Source organism: Pygocentrus nattereri, chromosome 13, assembly GCF_015220715.1.
Source record: "Pygocentrus nattereri isolate fPygNat1 chromosome 13, fPygNat1.pri, whole genome shotgun sequence".
Lineage (NCBI taxonomy): Eukaryota > Metazoa > Chordata > Actinopteri > Characiformes > Serrasalmidae > Pygocentrus > Pygocentrus nattereri.
Genome location: NC_051223.1, coordinates 15,038,281 through 15,063,641, shown reverse-complemented (window position 1 = coordinate 15,063,641; position 25,361 = coordinate 15,038,281). Strand labels below are relative to the sequence as shown.

General features: G+C 39.9%; 3 protein-coding genes across 8 annotated transcripts in view; 2 read left to right on the top strand and 1 right to left on the bottom strand.

The window, feature by feature from the left end:
* pms2 (PMS1 homolog 2, mismatch repair system component) overlaps window positions 1-4,846 on the top strand; it is a 14,649-nt gene extending 9,803 nt beyond the window's left edge. For all 3 annotated transcript variants that reach the window (XM_017705561.2, XM_037544405.1, XM_017705562.2), the window contains 4 exons: window positions 58-225; window positions 315-415; window positions 498-667; window positions 4,513-4,846. In XM_017705561.2, coding sequence (XP_017561050.1) covers window positions 58-225; window positions 315-415; window positions 498-667; window positions 4,513-4,656 — 583 coding nt within the window. In that variant the 3' untranslated portion in view covers window positions 4,657-4,846. The remainder of the gene's footprint in view (window positions 1-57; window positions 226-314; window positions 416-497; window positions 668-4,512) is intronic.
* Window positions 4,842-14,049, top strand: rsph10b (radial spoke head 10 homolog B). 2 transcript variants are annotated; one of them, XM_037544406.1, is made up of 18 exons: window positions 4,842-5,217; window positions 5,301-5,376; window positions 6,453-6,521; window positions 6,723-6,896; window positions 6,995-7,080; window positions 7,175-7,295; window positions 7,387-7,563; window positions 7,665-7,791; window positions 7,907-8,034; window positions 8,232-8,421; window positions 8,840-8,948; window positions 9,045-9,124; window positions 9,229-9,377; window positions 9,479-9,586; window positions 10,809-11,003; window positions 11,131-11,215; window positions 11,988-12,171; window positions 13,842-14,049. In XM_037544406.1, the coding sequence occupies exons 1-18, from the start codon at window positions 4,988-4,990 to the stop codon at window positions 14,020-14,022; spliced, it is 2,469 nt and encodes an 822-aa protein (XP_037400303.1). In that variant the 5' UTR covers window positions 4,842-4,987; the 3' UTR covers window positions 14,023-14,049. The 2 variants fall into 2 exon arrangements, with proteins under 2 accessions (XP_037400303.1, XP_017561049.1); XM_017705560.2 differs by having other exon boundaries at window positions 7,647-7,791.
* Window positions 14,024-25,361, bottom strand: dlgap5 (discs, large (Drosophila) homolog-associated protein 5). 3 transcript variants are annotated; one of them, XM_017705556.2, is made up of 20 exons: window positions 25,256-25,361; window positions 23,270-23,502; window positions 22,944-23,122; window positions 22,792-22,851; window positions 22,292-22,325; window positions 22,101-22,172; window positions 21,895-21,987; window positions 21,683-21,760; window positions 21,307-21,344; window positions 21,014-21,183; window positions 20,262-20,495; window positions 17,662-17,750; window positions 17,362-17,522; window positions 17,111-17,212; window positions 16,735-16,969; window positions 15,252-16,059; window positions 14,908-14,956; window positions 14,621-14,795; window positions 14,467-14,513; window positions 14,024-14,297 (listed from the first exon to the last, which is right to left on the bottom strand). In XM_017705556.2, exons 2-20 carry the CDS (start codon window positions 23,499-23,501, stop codon window positions 14,193-14,195), a joined length of 2,961 nt encoding a protein of 986 aa, XP_017561045.1. In that variant the 5' UTR covers window position 23,502; window positions 25,256-25,361; the 3' UTR covers window positions 14,024-14,192. The 3 variants fall into 3 exon arrangements, with proteins under 3 accessions (XP_017561045.1, XP_017561047.1, XP_017561046.1); XM_017705557.2 differs by having other exon boundaries at window positions 14,193-14,297; window positions 21,307-21,341; XM_017705558.2 differs by lacking the exon at window positions 14,467-14,513.

Genomic DNA, 25,361 nt, shown 5'->3' with positions numbered 1-25,361 from the left:
AGTACTAGTGGTTTTGATTTGATAGCCACAGTATGGTTTTATATGTTTGTTTTGAAGCAAGGACATGTTTAAAGAGATGGAGATCATTGGTCAGTTCAACCTGGGTTTCATCATCACGAAGTTAAAATCTGACCTCTTCATGATTGACCAGCATGCCACAGATGAGAAATACAACTTTGAGATGTTACAACAGCATACTGTCCTTAAGGGCCAAAGACTTATAGTGTAAGTCTGGCCTTTAAATCATTTACCTTGATTCATAATTACAATGTACGCTCACCCTGAAGTAACAGTGTTTTCTGTTGTCATCTCAGTCCCCAGAACCTCCACCTCACTGCTGTGAGTGAAACCACATTAATTGAAAACCTTGAAATCTTCAAGAAAAATGGTTTTGACTTCCTCATTGATGAGGACGGTAGGTGACAAAGCATACCAGAAATTCCTCACTTATTCTGTCATTTGTTCTCCAGAAGGATTAAGTCTAATGTGTTTTACAGCACCGGTTATGGAGAGAGTGAAGCTGGTTTCTTTACCCACTAGTAAGAACTGGACCTTTGGGCCTGCTGACATTGAGGAGCTCATTTTCATGCTTAGTGACAGTCCTGGAGTCATGTGCAGGCCTTCTCGCGTCAGGCAGATGTTTGCCTCCAGAGCTTGTCGCAAATCAGTGAGTACTGCTTCTCCTGTGCAGTTTCTGAACTAGGGCTGCCTAAATAAAAAAAGGATAGACATGTTCAGCAAGAAGCAGAACCCAGGGTTGTCAGATTGCTTATATAATTTCCTGCCAACATGCATGAAAAAAGGTGAATTATCAAAAACACTTAAATGATGGAATTTCAACTGTAACATTAATACAGCATTTAAACCCAACATGACATCAGTAATAAACTGCTAAGTTTTTTTTAATGCCTTAGATGATAATTAGAACCCATGATTCCATAGGAAATATTATTGCCAACAAAAAGAGCATAACTATTGCTCATACACTTTTTTTAAAACTCAGGCTATGCCAGAACTATGTACAGTCACAATTACCAAAATAATTGAACTATTCATGGTGTATACTATATTGCCAAAGTATTCATTCACCCATCCAAATAATTGAATTTGGGTGTTCCAAATACTTCAATGGACACAGGTGTATAAAACCAATCACCTAGGCATGCAGACTGCTTCTACAAACATTATTAAGCAGTGGTATTATAACAAAGTGGAAGTGATTGGGAATGACAGCAACTCAGCCACAAAGTGGTAGGCCATGTAAAATGAGGGTCAGTGGATGCTGAGGTGTATAGTGTGCAGAGGTCACCAACTTTCTGCAGAGTCAGTCACTACAGACCTCCAAACTTCATATGGCCTTCAGTTAAGCTCAGGAACAGCATATAGAGCTTCATGGAATGGGTTTCCATGGCCAAGCAGCTGTATCCAAGCCTTACATCACCAAGCGCAATGCAAAGCGTTGAATGCAGTGGTGTAAAGTGCCACCACTGGACTCTAGAGCAGTGGAGATGTGTTCTCTGGAGTGACGAATCGTACTTCTCCGTCTGGAAATCCGATGGACGAATCTGGGTTTGGTGGTTTCCAGGAGAATGGTCTGACTGCATTGTGCTAAGTGTAAAGTTTGGTGGAGGGGTGATTGTGGTGTGGGGTTGTCTTCAGGAGTTGAGCTCAGCCCCTTAGTTCCAGTGAAAGGAACTCCTAATGCTTCAGCAATGCAAGAGATTTTGGGCAATTTCATGATCCTGACTTTGTGGGAACAGTTTGGGGATGGCTCCTTCCTGTTCCAACATGACTGCACACCAGTGCACAAAGCAAGGTCCATAAAGACATGGATGAGCGAGTTTGGTGTGGAAGAACTTGACTGGCCTGCACAGACATATTAAAGCCTATGGATTAAGAATGGGATGTCACTCAAGTTCATATGTGTTTGAAGGCAGACAAGTGAATGTTTTTGGCAATATAGTGTATTTTGTCTTTGAGATCACAAACAATGCCTTCAAGTTGTGGCAAGTGTCTGTCTTCAACAGAGATGAATAAAGTGTCAGTTTTAGTAACAATTATACAATTGTTATAGTTTTAGATTTCAGTTACATTATTAGGCAATGCAGTATATTATTTTTAAGTACAACCCAAATTCCAATGAAGTTGGGACGTTGTGTAAAACATAAATAAAAACAGAATACGATGATTTGCAAATCCTTTTCAACCTATATTCAATTGAATACACTAAAGACAAGATATTTAATGTTCAAACGGATAAACTTTATTGTTTTTGCAAATATTCACTCATTTTAAATTTAATGCCTGCAACATGTTCCAAAGAAGTTGGGACAGGGGCATGTTTACCACTGTGTTACATCACCTTTCCTTTTAACAACACTGAGGACACTAATTGTTGAAGCTTTGTAAGTGGAATTCTTTCCCATTCTTGCTTGATGTACAACTTCAGTTCCTTAACTGTCCGGGGTCTCCATTGTCGTATTTTGCGCTTCGTAATGCGCCACACATTTTCAATGGGAAACAGGTCTGGACTGCAGGCAGGCCAGTCTAGTACCTGCACTCTTTTACTATGAAGCCACGCTGTTGTAACACGTGCAGAATGTGGCTTGGCATTGTCTTGCTGAAATAAGCAGGACTTCCCTGAAAAAGATGTTGCTTGGATGGCAGCATATGTTGCTCCAAAACCTGTATGTACCTTTCAGCATTAATGATGCCTTCACAGATGTACAAGTTACCCACTAACACACCCCCAGAACATCAGAAATGCTGGCTTTTGAACTTTACACTGATAACAATCTGGACAGTCCTTTTCCTCTTTGGCCCGGAGGACACGACGTCCATTATTTCCAAAAACAATTTGAAGTGTGGACTCGTCAGACCACAGGACACTTTTCCACTTTGTGTCAGTCCATCTCAGATGAGCTCGGGCCCAGAGAACCCAGTGGTGTCTCTGGGTGTTGTTGATATATGGCTTTCGCTTTGCATGGCAGAGTTTTAACTTGCACTTGTAGATGGAGCGACGAACTGTGTTCACTGACAGTGGTTTTCTGAAGTGTTCCTGAGCCCATGTGGTAATATCCGTTACAGAATGACGTGGGTTTATAATGCAGTGCCCCCTGAGGGATTGAAGGTCACGGGCATTCAATGTCGGTTTTCTGCCTTGCCGCTTACTTGCAGAGATTTCTCCAGATTCTCTGAAACTTTTGATGATATTATGGACTGTAGATGATGAAATCCCTAAATTCCTTGCAATTGCATGTTGAGAAACGTTGCTCTTAAACTGTTGGACTATTTGCTCACGCAGTTGTTCACAAAGTGGTGAACCTCGCCCATCCTTGCTTGTGAACGACTGAGCCTTTCAGGGATGCTCCCTTTATACCCGATCATGACACTCACTTTTTTCCAATTAACCTGTTCACCTGTGGAATGTTCCAAGCAGGTGTTTTTTGAGCATTCCTTAACTTTCCCAGCCTTTTGTTGCCCCTGTCCCAACTCCTTTGGAATGTGTTGCAGGCATCAAATTCAAAATGAGTGAATATTTGCAAAAAACAAAAGTTTATCAGTTTGAATATTAAATATCTTATCTTTGTAGTGTATTCAGTTCAATATAGGTTGAAGAGGATTTGCAAATCATCATATTCTGTTTTTATTTGTTTTACACAACGACCCAACTTCATTGGAATTGGGGTTGTACTTCTTTAAAATTTGCCAAAATCACATTTTGCTCCACCCCAACCAAAATCACACAATTTAGGGGAGAAGTGAATAATCTGGCAATGTTGACAGATCCTGATGGATGCACCCATTTTATCAAGATGCAGGCAGGTGATTTGTGACAGTTGACATGGTGGTGGCATGTTTTTTGTGTGTGTTGCGCTGGTATGAGTGGATCAGACACAGCAGTGCTGCTGGAGGTTTTAAACACTCACTGTCCACTCTTAGATATACCTACCTTGCTGGTCCATCTTTTAGATGTAAAATCAGAGACAGTAGCTCATCTATTGCTGCACAGTTTAAGTTCATCATCCTCTAGTTCTTCATCAGTGGTCACAGGATGCTGTCCACAGGACACTGAGGTGTTTAAAAACTCCAGCAGCACTGCGGTGTCTGTTTCCATGTTAAAGAACCGGGTAAAAGAGAGTTAACAAAGTACACAGAGAAACAGGTAGACTACAGTCTGTATTTGTAGAACTATAAAGTGCACCTGTAGAACTGTTAAAATGGACAGTGTAGACACAAGATGTACTTAAGTGGCAAGTTTGTGTGTAGGGATATTTTCAAGTCATTTTAAAGACTTGTTTCTTTTTCTGTAGTTTGAAAGCTTTTAAAAGGCTATTTTAAAACTCCATTTTGCTCAGCCGTCATTTTACTCGATTCAATCGATTACCAGAATAAATGGTAGATAACTCCATTACTGCTATAATCAGCAGTATCAGCCCTTGTCCAGACTAATTGCGGAGCCTCTGAATTTATGATGTTTCACAGTTATTAAGTGTTGTCTTCTTATCACAGGTAATGATTGGCACCGCCCTGAACACCAGTGAAATGAAAAAGCTTGTGGTCCACATGGGGGAAATTGACCAGCCTTGGAATTGTCCTCATGGCAGACCCACCATGAGGCACCTGGCCAACCTTGAAATCATCTCACAGGATTGAAGGACATTCCTCTTTCAAGATTTTATTTAGCTGAACAGACTTGACGCGCGCGCGTGTGTATGTGGTTTCTTTTACAAACTGAAACACTTTTTATTTTACAACACATGTCTTGTCTTAATGGTTATTTTATAGCAGAGCCTAAGTTTACCTGTTTTAAATGTTGTAAATAAAGGAGCTGGAAATTATAAAACGCTTCCCCGTTTTGACTGTCTAACTCGCCGTAATTGGTTGCCGGTCAGTAACAACATTGTCGTTGCTATGGGCAACCGAGGCTGACAGAAAAGATAGCATGATACTGCGCGGTTTTTTCTTCAAGTTTTAAGCGTCTGTAATGGCAAAAGGAGACAAAAATAAAAAGGAAAAATCTGACGGAGGTACGGCGGATGCGTTGCTTACTACTTTACCTGAAAACTGCTCCATGTCGAGCGCTGCGTCGGAGGCTAACGGTGACCGAGAAGCGCCGCTGGAGCCCGTTTGTTTGTCAGCGCCTTCGCTGGACAGAGAGAACCGGCCTGAGTCGGAGCTTAAAGGGCCCTTTCTTGCTAACATAATTGTTCAGAGGTTAGCTACATATAGAACACAAGGATCGCCGTCAAACTGCCAAAGAATTATAGCCAACAGTACTGACTGGAGTGTTTTTTCAGGTATGAAGGTGAGAGGTGTGGAGAGCTTTTCCATGGAAAAGGTGTCGTCATCTTTCAGGGCGGTCATGAATACAAGGTGCGAAATAGTTGAAACAAGACAAATAACCTACCTAGCAGAGAGGTTCGAGTATCCAGGGTAAAAATGTTATTTCGATGAACTAATAAGTACAATAGAAGTGCCTTTCCAAAAAAAAAAAAACGAGGAGCAAGTAAAAAATTAAACGGCGAAGAGATGTACGAAAGTATCAGGTAAAAAAACTGCAGAGAGTTCTACTGAATTTCAGAACTTCTGCATAATTAAGAAGGTGAGATGTAAACAAAGTCATCCAGAGTGGTTCGATGTAAAATGGTTCATTAGTAGAAACGGATTTCTTTGCCCCGACGGTGATCAAAACATGTTTTCAGCCAAAATTTCATCACAAAACTGTAAAACACTGTCTCAGACAGCAGGCAGTGAATTCATAACCAGTTCATGTACTGTACGGGAGGTTTTAGAGGCATGAAACTCTTCAGACGTGCGGTTCCCATCACCACCACTGAGAGCGTCTGACTCGGTAAGTTTCTCTAGAATGAAGCATTTCACATCAAACCACCCTGAATGATTTTGTAGGCATGTTGACCATTTTGTTCAAATCAGTTTTCCTTCAAGCAGTGAGTAATGTGCAGCAAAAATCTTAATACATTCAGAATCAGTATAGGAACTGGAGTTAATTAGATTTTATTTTTTATTTTTAAGATGTAGTCTTAGTCTAAAATTAAATGCTTTAAAGCACCAAAGTGAAAGGTGTAAGCAACAGCAAAGCAGCACAGATGTTCTCACCAAAGTAACAATGAAATTAAATGCAACCCCCCCCCCCCCCCAACAAAAAAAATGTAATAACAGTCAACTTATAATGGAAACCACATTTTGATTTCTCTAACAAATGTGGTATCAATCATAATATAGCATTTACATTCCTGTTATGTGTAAATCCACTCTCAGCAACATGAAAAAACAAAGATTATTTGTAAAAAGTGGTCTGTAATGCATTTTGGAACACAATTCTCATGTATAACAGAGTGAATGTAACCACTTATTATACAACTCTAATAATAGACTGATGTACACTCAGTTATGATTCACACAGTACTTTTACAATACTAATTCACCAGGGAAGCTTTGCAGAGGGTTTGATGCATGGACATGGCGAATACATATGGGCAGACGGTATAAAGTATGAGGTATGTGACTGGACATTTCAGATCAGCTCTATACAAACAATATATAATGAACAATGTACAAAAAACATAAGCATCACAGACTATCAAGCATCACTATCAAGACTTCAGTATCAGTCCTTTCACACCCTGTAATATAGCTAGTTGGATATCAGGTAACGTATGCAAGGTTTACAAAATAATAATAATCCCCCTATTTAACAGGGAGACTTTGTATCAAATGCTCTGATGGGACATGGGACCTACAGCTGGACAGATGGGAGCACCTATGAGGGAGAGGTATGCTATGGCATCCGTCATGGAATTGGAACTTATAAATGTGCCAAAACCTCTTCCGTTTACAAAGGCCAATGGTACCGAGGTAAAAGACATGGGAAGGTATGTAAATATACTCAACATGGTCAATTTCTCTGAAATTGTCAGAAACAGTTTTAAGTTAATTTATGATGCTTAACGCAATAAATGACTTGTCACAGGGTACAATATATTACAGTCAAGGTGTCGCATCTTGGTATGAAGGAGATTGGGAAAACAATTGTAGAGAAGGTTGGGGAATGCGCTGGTATGTGTGAATCCCTAATTTCTGTCAGTTCAATGAAAAATAAATCATGAATTACTAACACACCGAAATTATTGATGCACTTTCTTTCACAAAGTTATCCATCTGGAAACATATATCAAGGGCAATGGAAGAACAATGTCCAACATGGAGAAGGGACGATGAGATGGATTCAGCTGGGGCAGCAATACAGTGGGCAGTGGGTTAATGGTGTCCAGGTCAATCATTCATCCTAGCAGTATCTGTAAATTAATGGAAAAGTTAAGGAAGAATCTTTTTTAAAGACAAACTCACAAATTTTCTCTGCAGCATGGACATGGGACGCACACATGGTTCCTGAGGCGAGTTCCTGGCTCTCAGTACCCTCTCAGGAATGAGTATAAAGGAGAGTTTGTGCAGGGCTTGCGTCACGGACAAGGAACATTCTCTTATGCAAGTGGAGCAGTGTATTCTGGCGAATGGAATCACAATAAAAAGCATGGTCAGGTAAATTACTTCTCTTAAGTTCTCTCACTTCCCAATCAAAATGAGTTTAATCATATGATCTCAGTGGAAATTATATGTTTCAGGGGAAGTTCATTTTCAAGAATGGCCGCATATTTGAGGGGGAATTTATCAATGATCGTATGGCTGAATTTCCAGCATTCTTCATTGATGGCACAAAGACTCCGGACCTGAGTGGAATTAGAACACATTCACCCCCTTCTGATGGGAGTAAGTCATAAAAGTCCCTCTTTATGGATAATTGTCAAAAGTATTTAACATTCAGTTTAATCATGAAGATGTGTGTTTGTATTAAAGGAAGGCAGTATTTGTTTGTGTGCATTAGGTGACTTACCCAGAAGAGCCAAAAAGTCAGGTGGTACTGCCTCACTGCTTGGGCCTGACATTGCTTTGAGCATAGAGACACTGCTAAACCAATTTCCTGAAGCACAGAGAGACCAGGAGCTCAGACAGGTCTGAATGACGTATCATAGAGATTGCATCTGGAGATGATCCAAAAATGGATGTTTATTTGCAATCAGTGAGAATTGCTGATATACTTTTGGGTTTTAGGAATGCTGAATATTTCATCACCTCAGTAGTTGAGGACAATAGATCATATGTGTAGAATTTTATACTGTTATTATAATTTTTATGTTTTTTTGTTTCAGGTAGAATTTGCTATAATGAGGCACATTACTTTGCTAAGGATGATCTACAGTTTCTACGGCAGCCTTGGTCATGACCATTCTCCAGACAACACTTTCCTGCTTACTCGCTTACAGTTCTGGCGCTTTCTCAAGGATTGTGGTGTCCACCTGCATGGAATAACACTAGTACAGATGGACCGCCTCATCGATGGTAAAAATCAGTTTGCTTTAGTAAAATGTTATCTATTTGTAACTACAAATACATTGATTGGTTTGTTTAAGTGAAATGAATGGTTCGCTATATAATCAAATTCACACAATTATCCCCTTTACCCCAAATTTAGTCAGTCCGCCACAAGGCTAAGCAAGGTATGAGCCTAATTTAGACAGCAATGAATGGAAATCTACATTACCCAAAATCTTTTAAGGGATCTCCATTTCTGTCGCATAAGCCTTGTAGCTCCAATTTAAAACTAAATAGGCAAACTTCAGGCAACAAACATGTCTTGTATGATTGACTGCTTTTGTGCTAAAAAGGAAACTTTAGCCATTTTAATTTGTTACTGATCCATTTCTTTCTTTGAACATGACAATACCTATACCGTTTTCAATTCTTTGTCTTAATATAGATGATACCTCTACAGAGAAGCTTCATTCACCTTTCAGTACAATGTTGCTGAGACAGTGTCTTAGTTATATTGTCATTGCAGCATATCATATTTACCACAAAGACACCAGGTAAGAATTGCCTCTCTTTTTCAATGTGAGAACTTTATCTGCTACCATATTGTAAAGGTTGTAGCTTAAAATATCTCTTTATTCTTCTCACTTCAGGACCTCTAAAAATGTACTCGTTGAGTGTTTCTCCAAGCTCATGAAACAAAACATCATTCCCAATGCAAAGAATGTAAAAGGTACTGAAATTACTGATTGTGTAGCATATGCACTTCTCTACACCATCACCAAACTCATTTTCAGTATATCAGTGAAAGGTCTAACTGTGCACTCATGAATGCAGGGCCTCTTTTCTGCCACCATCTCCGTGCTGTGATTGGCTTAAACTATATTGACAGATGCTGGGAGATATACCAGGTGTTCTGTAAAGCTAACAATACTACTCTTTCTAACCAAACCATGACTGCCAGGCACTTCATCTGGATGCTTAAGGTAAGTACCTCGCCTTCAATAATATCTCTAGTTTTATTTTAAATTTATTTGTAGTGCATATTCGTACATTCCTGTGTACCCATTCCATTCCATCTTTGCAGGATCTTGGTCTCCTGGACAGTGAGCTGACTACAACCAGAATGTTGGAGATCCTTTCTTCGGAAAATCCTGCAATCTACAACTCTGCACATGGCAACCTTGATTTAGAGGTTGGCTCTCTTGTTAGCTTTGAAAAATTAGTAGCGTAAGTTATAATACATACATTTCCAAAAGTATTCGCTCATCTGCCTTCACTCACACATGAACTTGAGTGACATCCCATTCTTAATCCGTAGGGTTTAATATGATGTCAGCCCACCCTTTGCAGCTATAAACTCTTCTGTGTAAGAGTGTGTTTATGGGAATTATTGATCATTCTTCCAGAAGCGCATTTGTGAGGTCAGATACTGATGTTAGACAAGAAGGCCTGGTTTGCAGTCTCCACTCTAATTCATCCCAAAGGTGTTCTGTCGGGTTGAAGTCAATACTCTGTGCAGGCCAGTCAAGTTCTTCTAACACCAAACTTACTCATCCATCCCGTCTTTATAGACTTTGCTGGAACATGTTGGAACAGGAAGGGGCCATCCCCAAACTGTTTCCACAAAGTTCAGAGCATGAAATTGTCCAAAATCTCTTGGTCAGACAAGTACTATTCTCTTAGCAACTACCAAACCCAGACTTGTCCATCGGATTGCCAGACGGAGAAGCGTGATTATTCACTCCAGAGAACACGTCTCTATTGCTCTAGAGTCCAGTGGCGCAGCTTTACAGCACTGCATTTGACGCTTTGCTTTGCACTTGGTGATGTAAGGCTTGGATGCAGCTGCTCAGCCATAGAAGCCCATTCCATGAAGCTGTCTATGCGCTGTTCTTGAGCTAATCTGAAGGCCACATGAAGTTTGGAGGTCTGTAGCAATTGACTGCAGAAAGTTGGCAACCTCTGCGCACTATGCACCTCAGCATCTACTGACCCTGCTCTGTCATTTTAAGTGGTCATTTTATGTGGTCTACCACTGAGTTGCTGTCATTTCCAATCGCTTCCACTTTGTTATATCACTGACAGTTGAGTGTGCAATAATAACAGCGAGGAAATTTCATGACTGGAGTTGTTGCACAGGTGGCGTCCTATCACGGTACCACGCTGGAATTCACTGAGCTCCTGAGAACGACCCATTCTTTCACTTATGTTTGTAGAAGCAGTCTGCATGCCTAGGTGCTTGGTTTTGTACACCTGTGGTCATGTCAGTGATTGGAACACCTGAGCTCCATTATTTGGATGGCTGAGTGAATACTTTTGGCAATATACTGTACATCCTTTGAAATCAGATCAGGGCTATAGAGGTAGCTTTTACAGGATAGCTCCAAGTACTCAAAATTGCAATTTCATTGCAGATTACGTTCCTTGAGTTCTTTGAGGCTCTTCTGGGTTGTGTTGAGGTGAAGACAATTGATGGAATCAAAACCTCTAAACATTTCCGGTCTAAGCTGGTATGTCAAGATGAAACTGTCAGGACATCGGGAGGTGAAAGGAGAGAAAGCCCCTTGCTTGGCAGGCAGGCTTCACCTCATACGTGTGCAGATGTTGAGGTAATGTAATGCCCTCCATAAACCTAAAGCTAATCGTAAGGCTTTAGTTATCTTTTTTGCCTCCTAATAAGACTTTAAGACTTAACTGTGTCCATTGATTGACATATTTTATCTTGTCCTACCACAGTACAAGTCAACAGTCCAGTCCTCAAATCTCATTTCCCCTGGTGCTGGCAGTGCAAAATCCCCAGGGATCAGTCCTGTTCTTTTAGGTAAGACTTTAACCTTGATTCTCAGATTGTAGACAAAGACTAATTCATTTTTTTTCCATTTAGATTGTCATAATGAAAGCACTGGCAGTTATCTGTAACTGAAATCTCTTCAAATTTCTTTAAAATGCATTGGACAGTTATAACTTATGAAATGAATGTTTACATTTCTAAGCAATCTTCAGGAATTGTTTTAGTGCTTAATTTTTAGATGTGAAGCACCTCATGAAACTGGCACGTTTAGAAGACTGAAAATTATCCACTAGGAAAAGAAGGCAATAAGTCAAATATCTTTTGATGCTTCTTAAGAGCAGTCATTTGTCAATAACAGTGAGTGCTTGTTATTACATAATAGATCAGGGGTTGATCTAACATCTAAGCTGGCTGCAGTAAACAGTGCTTAGTGTGAGAATAGAGTTACACAAAGATACAAGCTGTGCTTCTGTAACAGACCCTAAGCAACCCTATATAAACCCAGGTACAAATCTGTACTGCCTTAAAAATGTATCCAAAACAGTATAGATACACAGTACAGCTTTAGGAGTTGTGTGTATATTATAAACTCTAGTAATTTTCATAGAAGACATTTGCACAAATTACAAAATCATTTGCATGAATGACAAGGTTTTTAACTCACAGTCCTGTCTGAGGCATTCTACATTAATAGCTTATGCTAGGCAGTTAACCTGTAGAAAAGACTTTTCTAGGTAGTTTATACTACACAGCAGTTGTTTCCATCACTATTTGTCTTCCATTGTGATTTTTTATTATTCAGAGGCTGAGGAAGAGTTGAGGAATGAAGAAGAGAACTGGATCAAAAAGACCAACTGCTTCTTTACACAGATATTCTTCCCTGCTTATAAACACAACCTTCTGTTGAGAGAAGAGGTGCAGGAGGAACGACTTAGACAGAGCACGAAGAACAGAACTGCCCTGGAAAAGGCCAAAGAGAATGCTCGGTACTTGAATAAATATGCTGACATTAAATGCTCTGTAATTACTCCATAAAGGCAGCATAATTTTTTGATAGCAAACACTCTCAGAAACAAAAGGTAGGACACTGTCACTAGGGTGGAACTGTCAAAGGTACACCTCAGCACCTTTAGTCAGGGAACATAATTGTACCATAATCCACTGAAATTATATTTTCTAAATTGTATTGACATTTTATTGTCCTGTTTTCAAACATACATTTATGAAAAGGTACAAATTCATACTTTTCACCTACACTATATTGCCAAAAGTATTTACTCACCCATCCAGATCATTGAATTCAGGTGTTTCAATTAATTCCATGGCCACAGATGTATAAAACCAAAAACCTAGGCGTGCAGACTGCTTCTACAAACATTATGAAAGAATGGGTCGCTCTCAAGAGTGAATTCCAGTGCGGTACCATGATGGGATGCCACCTGTGCAACAAGTCATGAAATGTCTTCGCTACTAATTATTCCACACTCAACTGTCAGTAGTATAACAAAGTGGAAGCAATCAGGAATGACAGCAACTCAGCCACATAGTGGTAGGCCTCTGAAAATGACAGACCAGGGTCAGCAGATGCTGAGGCACATAGTAAGCAAGAGTCGCCAACTTTCTGCAGTCAATCACTACAGACCTCCAAACTTAATGTATCCTTCAGATTAGCTCAAGAACAGTGCGTAGAGAGCTTGGGGAATGGGTTTCCATGGCCGCATCCAAGCCTTACATCACCAAGCACAACGCAAATCGTTGAATGCAGTGGTGTAAAGCACCACCGCTGGACTAGAGCAGTGGAGATGTGTTCTCTGGAGTGACTAATCACACTTTTTTTTGGTCTGGCAATCCAATGGATGAGTCTGGGTTTGATGGTTTCCAGGAGCATGGTACTTCTCTGACTGCATTGTACCAAGTGTAAAGTTTGGTGAAGGGGGGATTATGGTGTGGGGTTGTTTTTCAGGAGTTGGGCTTGTCCCCTTAGTTCCAGTGAAAGGAACTCCTAATGCCTCAGCAGACCAAGAGATTTTGGACAATTTCATGCTCCAAACTTTGTGGGAACAGTTTGGGGCTGGCCCCTTCCTGTTCCAACATAACTACACACCAGTGCGCAAAGCAAGGTCTATAAAGACATGGATGAGCGAGTATAGAGGGGAAGAACTTGACTAGCCTGCAGAGAATCCTGACCTCAACCCGATAGAACACCTTTGGCATAAATTAGAGTTGAGACTGCAAGCCAGGACTTCTCATCCAACATCAGTGTCTGACCTCACAAATGCGCTTCTGGAAGAATGGTCAAAAATTCCCATAAACACACTCCTAAACCTTGTGCAAAGCCTTCCCAGAAGAGTTGAAGCTGTTATAGCTGCAAAGGGTGAGCCGACACCATATTAAACCATATGGATTAAGAATGGGATGTCACTCAAATTCATATGCACGTCAAGGCAGACAAGCAAATACTTTTGCCAATATACTGTATTTAAGGTACAGAATTGGACCTTAAAACCACTGCTATACTTTTGAGGGTATATTTACATTGTACTTTGATGAGAAATTTTTTTTGGCTGCTGGAGTCGATCCCAGCAGTCATTGGACAGAAGAGATTTTTATTTTTTACATATATATCTCGTTTGATAATCTTTGTTTTCCCCCCTAGACTGAGAGAAGCAGAGCAAGAAGAGAGATGCAGAGCAGAGGAAAAGGAGGAAGAAGAGAAGGGGAATGTCCCAGAAGACCTGAATCATTCAACCCCTGCTCTTATGACCCCTGTGGCATTCTCCAACTCTGAGAGCCTGAAGCCATCACCCCCAAGTGGGAGCAAAAAGAAGAAAAATTAAATGCAGATATGTTGAAAATAGCTTGTTTAATTAGTTATCAAAACTTACACTCAGGGGTATACAAAACACATTAAGCTCTGATCGTTTTAACAATAATTCTACTGCTAAAGGCAAAATAATGCAGGTAAAAGCAAAAACATTTCTCAGCATATAAGTAAAGACTGTGTATACTATTTGCTGGAGGGGGGTGTGAACATCATCAGGTCACGGTCACACACGGACTGTCTTACTCTGTCCCTCTGCTCTGGGGTGAATGGCAGCGGGTTGTCCGTCAGCTAAAAGATGAAAACAGTCACTGAGAAAGTACAAAACTACCACACCGTGTAGACATTTTCTATAACAATCCAGTGTAATGGTAAACTGCTAATAAATAAATAAAGACAATGGCATCAAAGAAATTTCATGCAACTGTTGAAAATGAGATTAAGGGAAGAGTCAAACCACCTGTTCAGTCCAGGGAGTGAACACCAAAGGTGCAATTCTGTGGAGAGCTGAGGTAAGAGTGTGAAAAAGACAGCATGAGTGTCTGAAGACCATGTGCTTAAGACCACCTCCAAAAACACCAAGATGTGATCATCAATACAAATACCAAAATTACCTCTAGGTGTCATTATTACATCCTGAACAGAGTCCTCTGCCTGAGACTGAGGACTCTCCATCTCAGCATCAGCTGTCCCAAGCGAAAACCTCTCTGCTGCCATGCTCTGCACAGGAGACAAGCTGCAGCGGGCTGTTGGCTGCAGGTATCGTTCAAAGTCCAACTCAGCAATATTCTAATTAAATTCATAAACAAAATAAACAGCAAGACATTATAAAAGGCAAGACCATTTCCTGGGGTAAATTTCAAAAACAGCATCATAATACAAAACTCATAAGATGTGTTACCTTTGGGCCTGGATTTTCAGTCATTTCAATTTTTGAACAGATGGGAGACCTGGAAAGAAGCATCAGGATGGACAATTACATAATTGTATATTCCAGTGGAATATACACATTAATTAACATTTATTTATTATTTTATTGAAATTTTATATAAATTTTATTCAAATAATATAATTATTTAAAATGTACATATGATTTGATAGGACACTAAAACAGAAAATTTTAATAACAGTTTTTTATTTATTTATTTTATTATTTATTTAGCACTGATTCCAAACTTAATACAAAGTTCACCACTACCATGCAAAACTATAACTACAGTTGACTGTGTGCAACACAGTGCTTACCTTTCACTGACAGGGATGATGGCACTGTCAGAGGGAGCTGGAGAGAGCACACAGACTCGTGGTGGTGAGATGGACATCATTAAAGGCCCAGAGGGGGACGAGAGCAAGCGCTCTGCCATCTGTGCTTGTGGAGATGCTGTTTTAGATGGTGGAGGAGAGAGGGTGAAACTCTGTGTGTGAGCTTTAACAGGGGAGGCACCTGCTGTTGTACAGACCAATGGGGATCCATTCAGTTCAGTAAGCATAGGTGCTTCTGCTTGCTCTTGGGACAGTGCAGTGATCGCATTAGATTCCTGAATGCATCCCTCAGGTTCTGGGCTAATATCCGTGCTCTCAGGTAGAAAGAGAGGCAGTTCAGCCTCTGACTGACAGGGAGAAATCTGTGGCTTTATCTCTGTGGACTCCTGCATTGGACTATCTACTGGTGCATTTGCAAGGTCTGACTGGATCGGAGAGATGTCGTCACTTGTGTCACGGTCAGGTTGGGTGGATTCTGTGTGTGAGACTCCAGTAGGTGATGCCTGAAGGCTGGGTCTGTGATGCTCAGGGCTGAACTGAAGTGGTTGTGAGGAGCAGGGAAGGGGTTCAGCAGGGCGCTGAGGGGTACAGGTATGATATGCAGCTGGATGTGGTACTTCAACAGGATTTGCAGTGGGCGATGCTACTTCAGTGGAAGTGAGTGTAATGTGTGGATTAGGAGAGGAATGTGAGACAGCGGATCGCTTCTGCCTGCATGGAGTGTTGAATTTAGACACAAAGGGAGAAGACTGGGGCAAGGGGGCTGCACTCAGCCGAACTCTTGGAGAATCTGTGGGTGAATGGCAAAAATGTAGCACACATTCATCATATGGTGAATGAACAGTTTATCTATGGCGGATATATTATTTGCTGGTAACCATAAAAAAGGTAATAAATATAATTATAGCCATTATCTACAACTGCTAAGGTTTTTGTGTACACTGACCCATGCATACCAGTGTCCAGTCAGAAATGGCACTACTTTGTTGTTACGTCCTAATGCTACATTCACTCACTATGTTGATTTGTTCAGAAGTACCTGCTTAAATATGTAAACATATACAGTAACAATCATATCTGGTTTAGCCATGTTATATTTGTGTAAAACTGTCGACCATCTTTGGAGTTTTCACCTGTATTACTGTCACAGCACTTGATATGGACAACTGTAAAATCTTTGTAAAATGCAAAAATCTTAATATTGTTATCAGCCACTAAAAAATAGGCAGGAAATACCCCTTTGTTTACTCCACCAGACAATCCACTTTTTTTACCTGTTCACCTGTACCAGGGATTCAGCGTCCTTAATGGTTCAAGGAATGTAGGGAGCTAGGACAAAAATGTGGACCATCTGGTGGGCAGCAGGGATTGGGCTTATAAATAGTAGTCTAGCCAATCTATGCACACACAGTTAAATACAATACTGCTTCTTGTGAAGAGCATTAAGATCACAATGCACTCTTACCAACTACTTTGACTGGACTCTCCACCTGGAAGAAGCCTCCATGAAATATCACAGTCTGGGTTGCCAGTGGGTTAGCTGGGGCATCTGAGGCAGAAGGAGTGTCATCTGAAGCCACAGCAGCTTTCTCTGCTGCTGCCTTGGCCTTCATGGCAGCTTTCACTGCAGCCAGACGACTCTTTGCAGCAGTGCTGGCACCACTACCTGCTCCAGTCTTACCTCCTGCCACAGGGGGCTTCTGCAAAAGCATTTACAAACATAGCAATCAGAAAGACATATGCTACTGATAGGCTAAAATCTACATGCTTTGACAATCAACCTTTTACAACTCACTAGAATAAATCAAATATGTAAACATGTTACAGGTTAGTGTACTTACCCTGACAACCTTTTTCAGCTTGGTAACAGGCTTAGTTTCCTCTTGCCACCCCCTAGCCTCTGCTTCTTTCAAGGTATTAAACTTCTTATTAACATCTTCCACCTAACAAGAGGTAAAGTTTTCAAAGTTGGCTCCACCGCACAGGCCAAAGTTTTCTACAAGAATATGTTTTTAAAACACAAACTATAGTGTTCACATTCTTATACAACAATGTAGTAGACATTCAGTCTTATGAATTTGCACGTAATCACCTGAAAATACACCATGTCCCAGAACCCCTGCAAGTCTGAGCATGTAGTGATTTTCTCCCCTCGTCCCAGGTCACAGTCATCCACCAGACCACTGAACTGGCCAAAACGCTCCTTCATCAGCAGCCTGGCCTGACCGACCGCAGTGCGCATGCGATCCCGCACTAGAGAGAACACCACAAACACTTGCTTTTTGAGACTTCCCAAAACTTAAGAAGCAAGCTTCAGCTGCCAAACGTATCTTGCCAGTTTGACCACATTTGGAGTAACTGTTTTAAGTAACAGGTTTAACAGAAAACTCACTCTCTTCGGGTATGGAAGCATCATCAAATCGCAGTTCCCACATCTCTGAGAGTCCAGTTAAACGCTTCGTCTCGTCAGCCATCACTGCCCTACAAAACATACCTTAAGTTGTATGAAAAGTTTGGGCACCCCTGGTCAAGGGACACTTTGTTGATTTAAAATAAGTTAACACACTCCTGCACATTTTAATACACAATTACTGTTTATTTGCAGAATTTAAAATAAACATATTTTGCGGCTTGCGCAATATTTATGGTTCATTTTATATTTTATTAGGGTTCAAGCAAGCCGTGCAAGAACCCTATTGTTTTGGTCAAGATTTTTCTTATTATTATTCTTTTTCTGCCCTAAAATGGAACACACAGCCCAAACCGTAAGTCCTGCAGACTTGCCAGTCGGCCACAAGGGGGCGCTATAGCAAAGGTTCCTTGGGTCCAAACAAAACACGTTTGTATTTGGACCGTTTAGCTCCGCCCACTTAGATTTTTTGCAATACTGCGAAATATGCAAAACCTACTTTTGCGAACTAGTCCGCCAATTTTCGTCCAATCCTCATGTATTTGGTCTCAAAAAATTCAGAAGAGCCTAAACATCAAAAATTATCAAAAGATTTTTGAGTTTTCTGTACAACATGGCTGCCATATGCAAATGAACACGTCTGGATAAATTCAAATTAATTCAGAATTAATTGAAAAATCTGTAACTCAAGAATCGTTCAGCCAAAAAATTTCAAACTTGCCATAAACATTTGGCACAAGATTCTGAGGTACTCATTCAATTTTTATGTGCATATGTTATTAGGGGGTGGGGTTAATGCTACATAGCTGTTTCTTAGCATCCGTACATGCTATCAAGCTCAAACTTTGCATGCAGCATCTACTCCCCATACTATATGTGATATTTTAAGGACAATTTGATACATTGAAATTTGTGCTCACCATCAGCCAATCAGAATTAAGCAGGGTTTTGACAGGATTAACATTGACCAATCATCATGAAACTTGAATGGTGTCTACAAGTATCCATTTCCTAACAACCAGTCAAGTTTCAAAAGATTTGACCACTGTGGGGGCGCTATTCATAAAAACAAACATATTTTTACATGTTATTACTATATTATTAGAAAGTTGGCGGAAATTCCATATGAATCCACTGTAGTACATCATACCAAACAATTTTCCCAATATATGTTTATTAAAATACTTCACCGTTTTTTAGTAATCATTAACTGTTTAAAAAAACATGCATTTCTAACTAGTCTCTGGATTATGTTCCAAACCTTTCGAATTTGGTCTAGAATGATTCGGGAGCCTCTGTAGGTAAATAATTATCAAAAACATGTTGAGTTTTTAACTCAGTGTTGTGTGGATAAATCAATTAATTACTGCAGTCATGGTATTTCTAGCTTGATTTGCTATAACTCAGTAATTGGCCAGATCATCTCAAAACTTGAAAGATGTTTACATACTGAGACTCTTAGGGGGTATGCCACTTTTGGTCCAGATTGGCCTTTAAGGGGCGCTTTAGCACTCAAAAACACCTCAAAATCAATTAAATTGCTATTACAATGTTATTACAAGGTAGCTCAATAAACAATTGGTGCCATTTGACTCATGTCATGTCAAAAATTGTACGGCTTGTCTGGTATTTTGCCTTATTTGTTCAAAGATTTCACTATACAAAGGCTTATTATACAATGGTCAAAGGTCATTCTGACCAAAACCTGGTGAACATCTATGGTTTTAGTCCTTCATCAATACTGATATCATATTGAGGCCTTTTGACTGATTCTGACCCAGTTTCACTGAGCTGCTCTACACCTAAAGGGCCCATTATGACTGCATTAAGCCTCACTATGGCCTACATCAAGTCAATGGGTTAAATACTGAACCAGTCCACTGTGCAAAAGCTACTATGTGAGAAATGCTGCCATTAGTCATGTAGTTCTGTACATCTATGTTGAAAAGCTCTTGGATGTTCTACAAACGAGTGTGGCTCAGTACATATGAATGGAAACTTATAATGTGGGTAAAGACTTCAGCTCGTTGTTTATGCAAACTGAAGGCCTTTTGATGAATTGACAATTTCGGTTCTATTCGCTCGGCCTCTGAACAAGATTCAAACAGCTTGAGGCCTTTTTACGCCCGATGGGCTAAATGCTGAAGGGCTGGTACTGCTTGTACGTGCTTGAACCCGCTCATCGCCGCTTGTGGCTATATTTTTGCTCTGCAAATGTACAGAAACTGTACACTAAAATGTGTAGAAAATGTCATTTATATTTTGTAGAGAATGCATTATCATCACTAAGAAAATCAACAAAACATGGACTTCGACCAGGATTATTTAATAAATAAATATTTTATATATATATATATATATATATATATATATATATATATATATATATATATATATATATATATATATATATATATATACACACATACATACATACATACATACACACACACATACACACACACACACACACACATATACACACATATACACACATACATACATACATACACACACACACACACACACACACAGGAGAATACATATTAACACCAGGAGAACAGAAGCAGGATTGCTTTTACCTGAAATAGGAGACATCGTGCTGAGGCTCCACAGGGGCAGAGACGAGAGAAGGAGAGGCAGGAAGCAGGGATGAAGAAACAAAAGGAGGGGGAGAAGAGGGAGCAACAGGGGCTGGTGCAGGATTGGAAGAGCAGGATGGAAGAGAGGAAAGAGGAGAAGCAGCAGTAGCAGCAAAGGATTCTGATGATGGGAGAGCCAGAATGGTAGACTCAGTCTTGCTTTCAAAACAGAAGCTAGAAAGAGCAAGAAAATCCATTAGAATATTTCAAAACACCCCCTTTTTAAAAACAAAATCTGTGCCAGGACATAGTGATGACCGTGATTACAGTTACTTCTGAATGGTTCATCCACTAATGTTTTCTAAAGGCTAAGCTGTTAAAGCTGCATAAATAAGGTCCAGATGATGCCAAAACGTCAAAAAGTATGTGTAAAGCCTACGTATGCTAATCACTGTCAACAAGCCTACTGCAATACATCTGAACACTGTGAGCTTCTGAGGATACTTAATATTTACACTGAGTGCCCTGTTGTTAATAGATAAGACTGACTTAGAATGTGGGGTTTAATGCAGTCATGTAACCTACCTATTTTCTTTGCATTCTAAAAAAATTATCTATTTAAAATTCAAATATATTAAAATACTTAGGGGAGAAAAAGAGGAAAGATTATTTTAATCTGACCCCAGCTGACAGTCCTGACATACATATTGTTAAACATATCTCAGGTGAGTTGACACAGGAATAATAAGTACCTGGGTGAGAGGAAGGCATCAGCAGAGTGTGGAGAGAGGGGCGTAGGCTGGAAGGTCCTCAGACCACTAGGGGGCTGGAACACAAAACCTTGAGGAGCAAATGAGGTTGGAGTCACTTTGGCTTCTTCCACCGTCTTCTCTTTCACAGAGGAGGGATTCACTGTAGCTTCCTGGTGAAACACACCCTTCATATTTACCAACACTATCTCAAAGCACTGTATTCTGATGTCACATGTACGGCATAAAAACGAGACCAGACAAGCAGTTAAACTCAATTTTATAGGTTCACTTACCGTATGTTCAACAGCTGGCACAGACGCAGTGTCTTCTGCTAAGAAAGCAACATCTAACTTATGTATATGCATTTATAAAAATTGTATATTATTTGCATAATGCATTTGCATTTCATCACCATCATAAAATTTTCATAACTCGTGACTAATTTTTTCCACAGATTACTTAAAAACGCCAGCTGCTCATGACATTTCATGATGAATGGACTAACAGAAAGGGGACAAAACTATATGCACTAAATAAACTAATATTGGTGTTTTTTTTAAATAAAAAAAAAGATCAATACATAAAAATGTGATATGTATATAGCAAATTTAAAATTTAAAGGAAATATTAAAATAGGACTTCACTCTTCACACTGCTGATTGCTTTTACCTTGCATGGGTTTCCCTCTGCCTGCAGAGAGCGCTGTTGGCTGTCTGTTTGCAGGTCTTGTTTTGAGAGCCCGGAGATCTAACAGCAGGTGAACACGAAAACAATAAATTAGAGAAAAGAAACTACATGAAATAGAAACATACGTACATCAGAAAAGAACACATTATTCTGAGAAATAGATCAAGTAAATAGAAAAGTTATTAAAAGTGCACCTGAAGCAGGTTTAATCACAGCTTTGGCTGGAACAGCTGCTGCTGAAGCTTTAGCAGCTGACCGTGTAGTTGGGGCCCTAACCGCTGGTTCAGCTGTGAAGGACATGAGATTTGGTGAATTCTTCCAAAGTCTGCTCATACAAACAAAGTAAATAACTGTCTGTAAGCCAAAAGTCATATTGAAAATGCTGTCAGAGACCATTTACCTGCATCAGTTCTGCCTCTGCCACTGGGTTTGGCTGCTGGCTTGTTAACTCTAGCACTAGGTGCATGCTCAACTGATGAACAAAAGAAGTAGAACTGGTTTACTGCCTACAGAACTAAGAGCTTTCAAACAAACAGTGTTAATATACATTAAAATTAAAATGTTCACACACTCCACTGTAAGATCAGATACCTTTCTTTGGTGCAGTTTGTTTTTCAGTTGGCAGCTGCGTTAGAAAGAAAGGAGACTTGCATAATCATACATATACATGCGCTCATGTAAGTGAAATATTAGTGCTGTACAGTTAAAGGGGAATTCTACCGATTATTAAAAAAAAATTCTGCATAATTAAATTGATCAGTGTACCATTTTAGACAAATGTACCAAGTCAGAATCGCTTGCTGTCTGAGACATTGCTTTATGTTTATTTTGTGATACAGTTTTGGATTCAAACATTCATGCCATTCATGGTGGATAGATACATTTTAAAGAAGGGCATTTTAAAGTAAAGTAGTATTTTCTACCATTATAGTAGCATTGGTAGTATTTTCTACTGTTTATTACTGCTAGAATCCCATTATTAACATTACACCTTAAAAGTACATAAATACATAAACAACTCAGAGGACGTGTGAAGGTTATGCAGAAATTTAGAAAAATCTGTGGAATTCCCCTTTAGCACACAAATGTACCTTCAGCTGCTGCTGCTTCATCGAACGAGTTACTCTGGTAAACTGCATAGACTCCGTGCTCTGAAAGATGATTTTAGTCACTGAGCATTACAACCCCAATACTCAGTGTACACGTAAATACAGGTTGAAGTGGAACTGTTTAACCTGCTCACCTTGACTGTGCTCGGCACAACGGGATTCAAAGGCAGATAGCCCAGGGGCTGTGGGCGGTAGAGCCCGACCTTAAACACTCCTTTCTTCTCCTTCTCCCGCTTCTCTTTCTCTTTCTGCAGTGTTTTATTCTCTTTGAAACGTTCGAGCATCTTTTTCCTCTCTTCTACAGCACTGTTACCTGGTCATTAATTATAACCTGGAGTTATTTGTACTGTACATCATACTTAAAAAACTGCTGCTTGCTTATGTTGGGCATGCTAAACTTAAAACCAACACAAATGTGCTGAGCAGTGACTGTCAACAAGTGAGAGACGAGCGGGCTTACTTTTATCTGCTTTTTTTTTGCATTCACTCCTTTGGGCATGGACAATGGACTTCTCAAGAGTTGACACATCCATTGAGAGCTCCAGCTCTGGGAGCTGGTCCAGGTGTCTGCGCTGGTTCTGCATCCTCTCCCTGTTCTCTTTCTGTGTCTGAGAACGTCTTCTGGACATCTTCACTCGTATCATGGAGACACTGCTGTCTCGCTTGTACAGATGTGCAAAGCGAGAGTCCATACTGCGAAGGACATGTAATGAAGACAGCTGATCAGTTTTTGTACATTTAAAATAAAATGGAGTGTGATGTTTTACAGCTATCACTAGGGCTGTCACAATCAAGACATTTTAGTAGACGATTAACAGTAATAAATAACTAACGATTTAACTATTAAAAAGATGAGCCTAAAGTGGCCAGATTGGACACCTTACTCACTAGCTATGTTTACTTAATAGCTAGCACTGGTTGTACTGCCAAATTAGCACTGTGAGCACAGATGTCTACAAAGAATTCTATGTAGTGTTGAAGCAGCACTATGTAACATTTGGGGATTTGGAGACCTCTCTGGTGGAAATGTAGATGGAATTTTTTGTATCATCAGTTGTGCTTCAGACCCTCACAAGCAAATGAATCTGATGAGTGCAAGCAAGTTGAAAGAGTATTCAAAGAGAACTCAGTCAAAACTCCTGCGAAATTAGTCCCAATGTCTCAGACACACAAATGCTTATTTCAAGCTTCGTAAAGTGATGAATAGCGGCACGAGCACATCAAAAATAAATGCATGAAAAAACAAACAAACAAAAAAAAAAACTTTAAGCAAAGCTGCATGTTTTTGCGAGATCGAAGATGAGAGCAAAGAACACTTCTGTCTAAACAACCTTCACTCGTTGCTGCCCTCTAAACTTGCTAGAATTTACATGGTAAACATGTTAAATGGACTTTGTTTTCAGAAGCCCTTCTGATACCTCAATGAATGGATTTATAGTTTACTTTAGTTACATTTATTTGCTTCCCACCCAATTTACATTTGCCTGTTGCAGCACAACAGGACTAAAATCTAACGACTGTGGGAAATGACTGCAGCCAGCGTAGACCGCTTAATTACTATTATCCCAAACAATTGCGATCATTAGCGACTACTGGACTTAGCTATCGCTATTCTTGATTATGCTAAGCATGCAACTCAAGTGAGGCCAGTAGTTTCACGCAGCTGCACAACTAATTTAGACGTGATAACATCGCTAAAACAGTAGAAGCCAGAGCAAACCTGTCAAACATAGCTAATAACGAGCAAAAGAATAAGGGGAAAAATAAAATTAATTACAGAAGGATTGGATTAATGTATGGTTAACGTTAGTTCCCTAAAACAAAACAAAAGGCTCCTCGCTAGAAAGCCTAGGGCATTTTAAGCAAGCTAGCTAGCTATATGTTACATGGTGAATAAAATGCTACACATTCAATGTTTAGCTACCTAAGTGCAACCTATTGTTAATTTAATAGGTCACTGTATTACTGACTCATAGGCGGCGATAACAAACGGTGACAATTTAAATTTGAGGCCTCAGTAAATAAGAGACCTGTAAGTTAGCTAGATAACCTACAGCCAACAAACAGTAAACAAATGATTTAGCCGTACAAAAATCAATTTGGAGTTCCACTTTGGCTAAAAAGAAACATAGAAAAGCAAAATAATCAGAAAGCTACAGTGACTTTGCTAACCTAGCTATTTCAGCTAACAGACAACGCAACTCTTGTTAAGAACCGAAAGCGAGCTAACCTCCCATGTTATCTAGCTGAACTGTCGATCATTAAAACGCTTAAAGAATGTCTCCGCTGGCGGCCTTAACGCTATACGCCTACGCGAAGCTGCATTTTCTGCCCTCTTCAGAATTTACTAACATGTAACCATAGTTTATCAATCTGCTTTCTTGGAAAAAAATCACTTTTATGACTAGACTAACTGCGTGTCGTGTTTCCCGTTGAGTATTCTTACCTGTAACTTGTGTTTTGTCCGTATTAAAAATTCCCTGCACTAAAATAAGCTCTGCTGGTAATCCGCAGTAAACAGCGTCGAGCTCCGCGGCTCTGGTTTGAAAACT

What these genes read in the sequence shown, in the direction of transcription:
- rsph10b (XM_017705560.2), top strand. Translation starts at nt 4,988, where the DNA reads ATGGCAAAAGGAGACAAAAATAAAAAGGAAAAATCTGACGGAGGTACG. An exon ending in ACAATAAAAAGCATGGTCAG is followed by an intron (nt 7,564 to 7,646) that starts GTAAATTACTTC and finishes TATATGTTTCAG; the next exon opens with GGGAAGTTCATTTTCAAGAA. An exon ending in ATACGTGTGCAGATGTTGAG is followed by an intron (nt 11,004 to 11,130) that starts GTAATGTAATGC and finishes GTCCTACCACAG; the next exon opens with TACAAGTCAACAGTCCAGTC.
- dlgap5 (XM_017705556.2), bottom strand. Translation starts at nt 23,501, where the DNA reads ATGGACTCTCGCTTTGCACATCTGTACAAGCGAGACAGCAGTGTCTCC. An exon ending in CAGAGGCAGAACTGATGCAG is followed by an intron (nt 21,988 to 22,100) that starts GTAAATGGTCTC and finishes TGTCCTTCACAG; the next exon opens with CTGAACCAGCGGTTAGGGCC. An exon ending in TGTAATAATGACACCTAGAG is followed by an intron (nt 14,514 to 14,620) that starts GTAATTTTGGTA and finishes CTCTTACCTCAG; the next exon opens with CTCTCCACAGAATTGCACCT.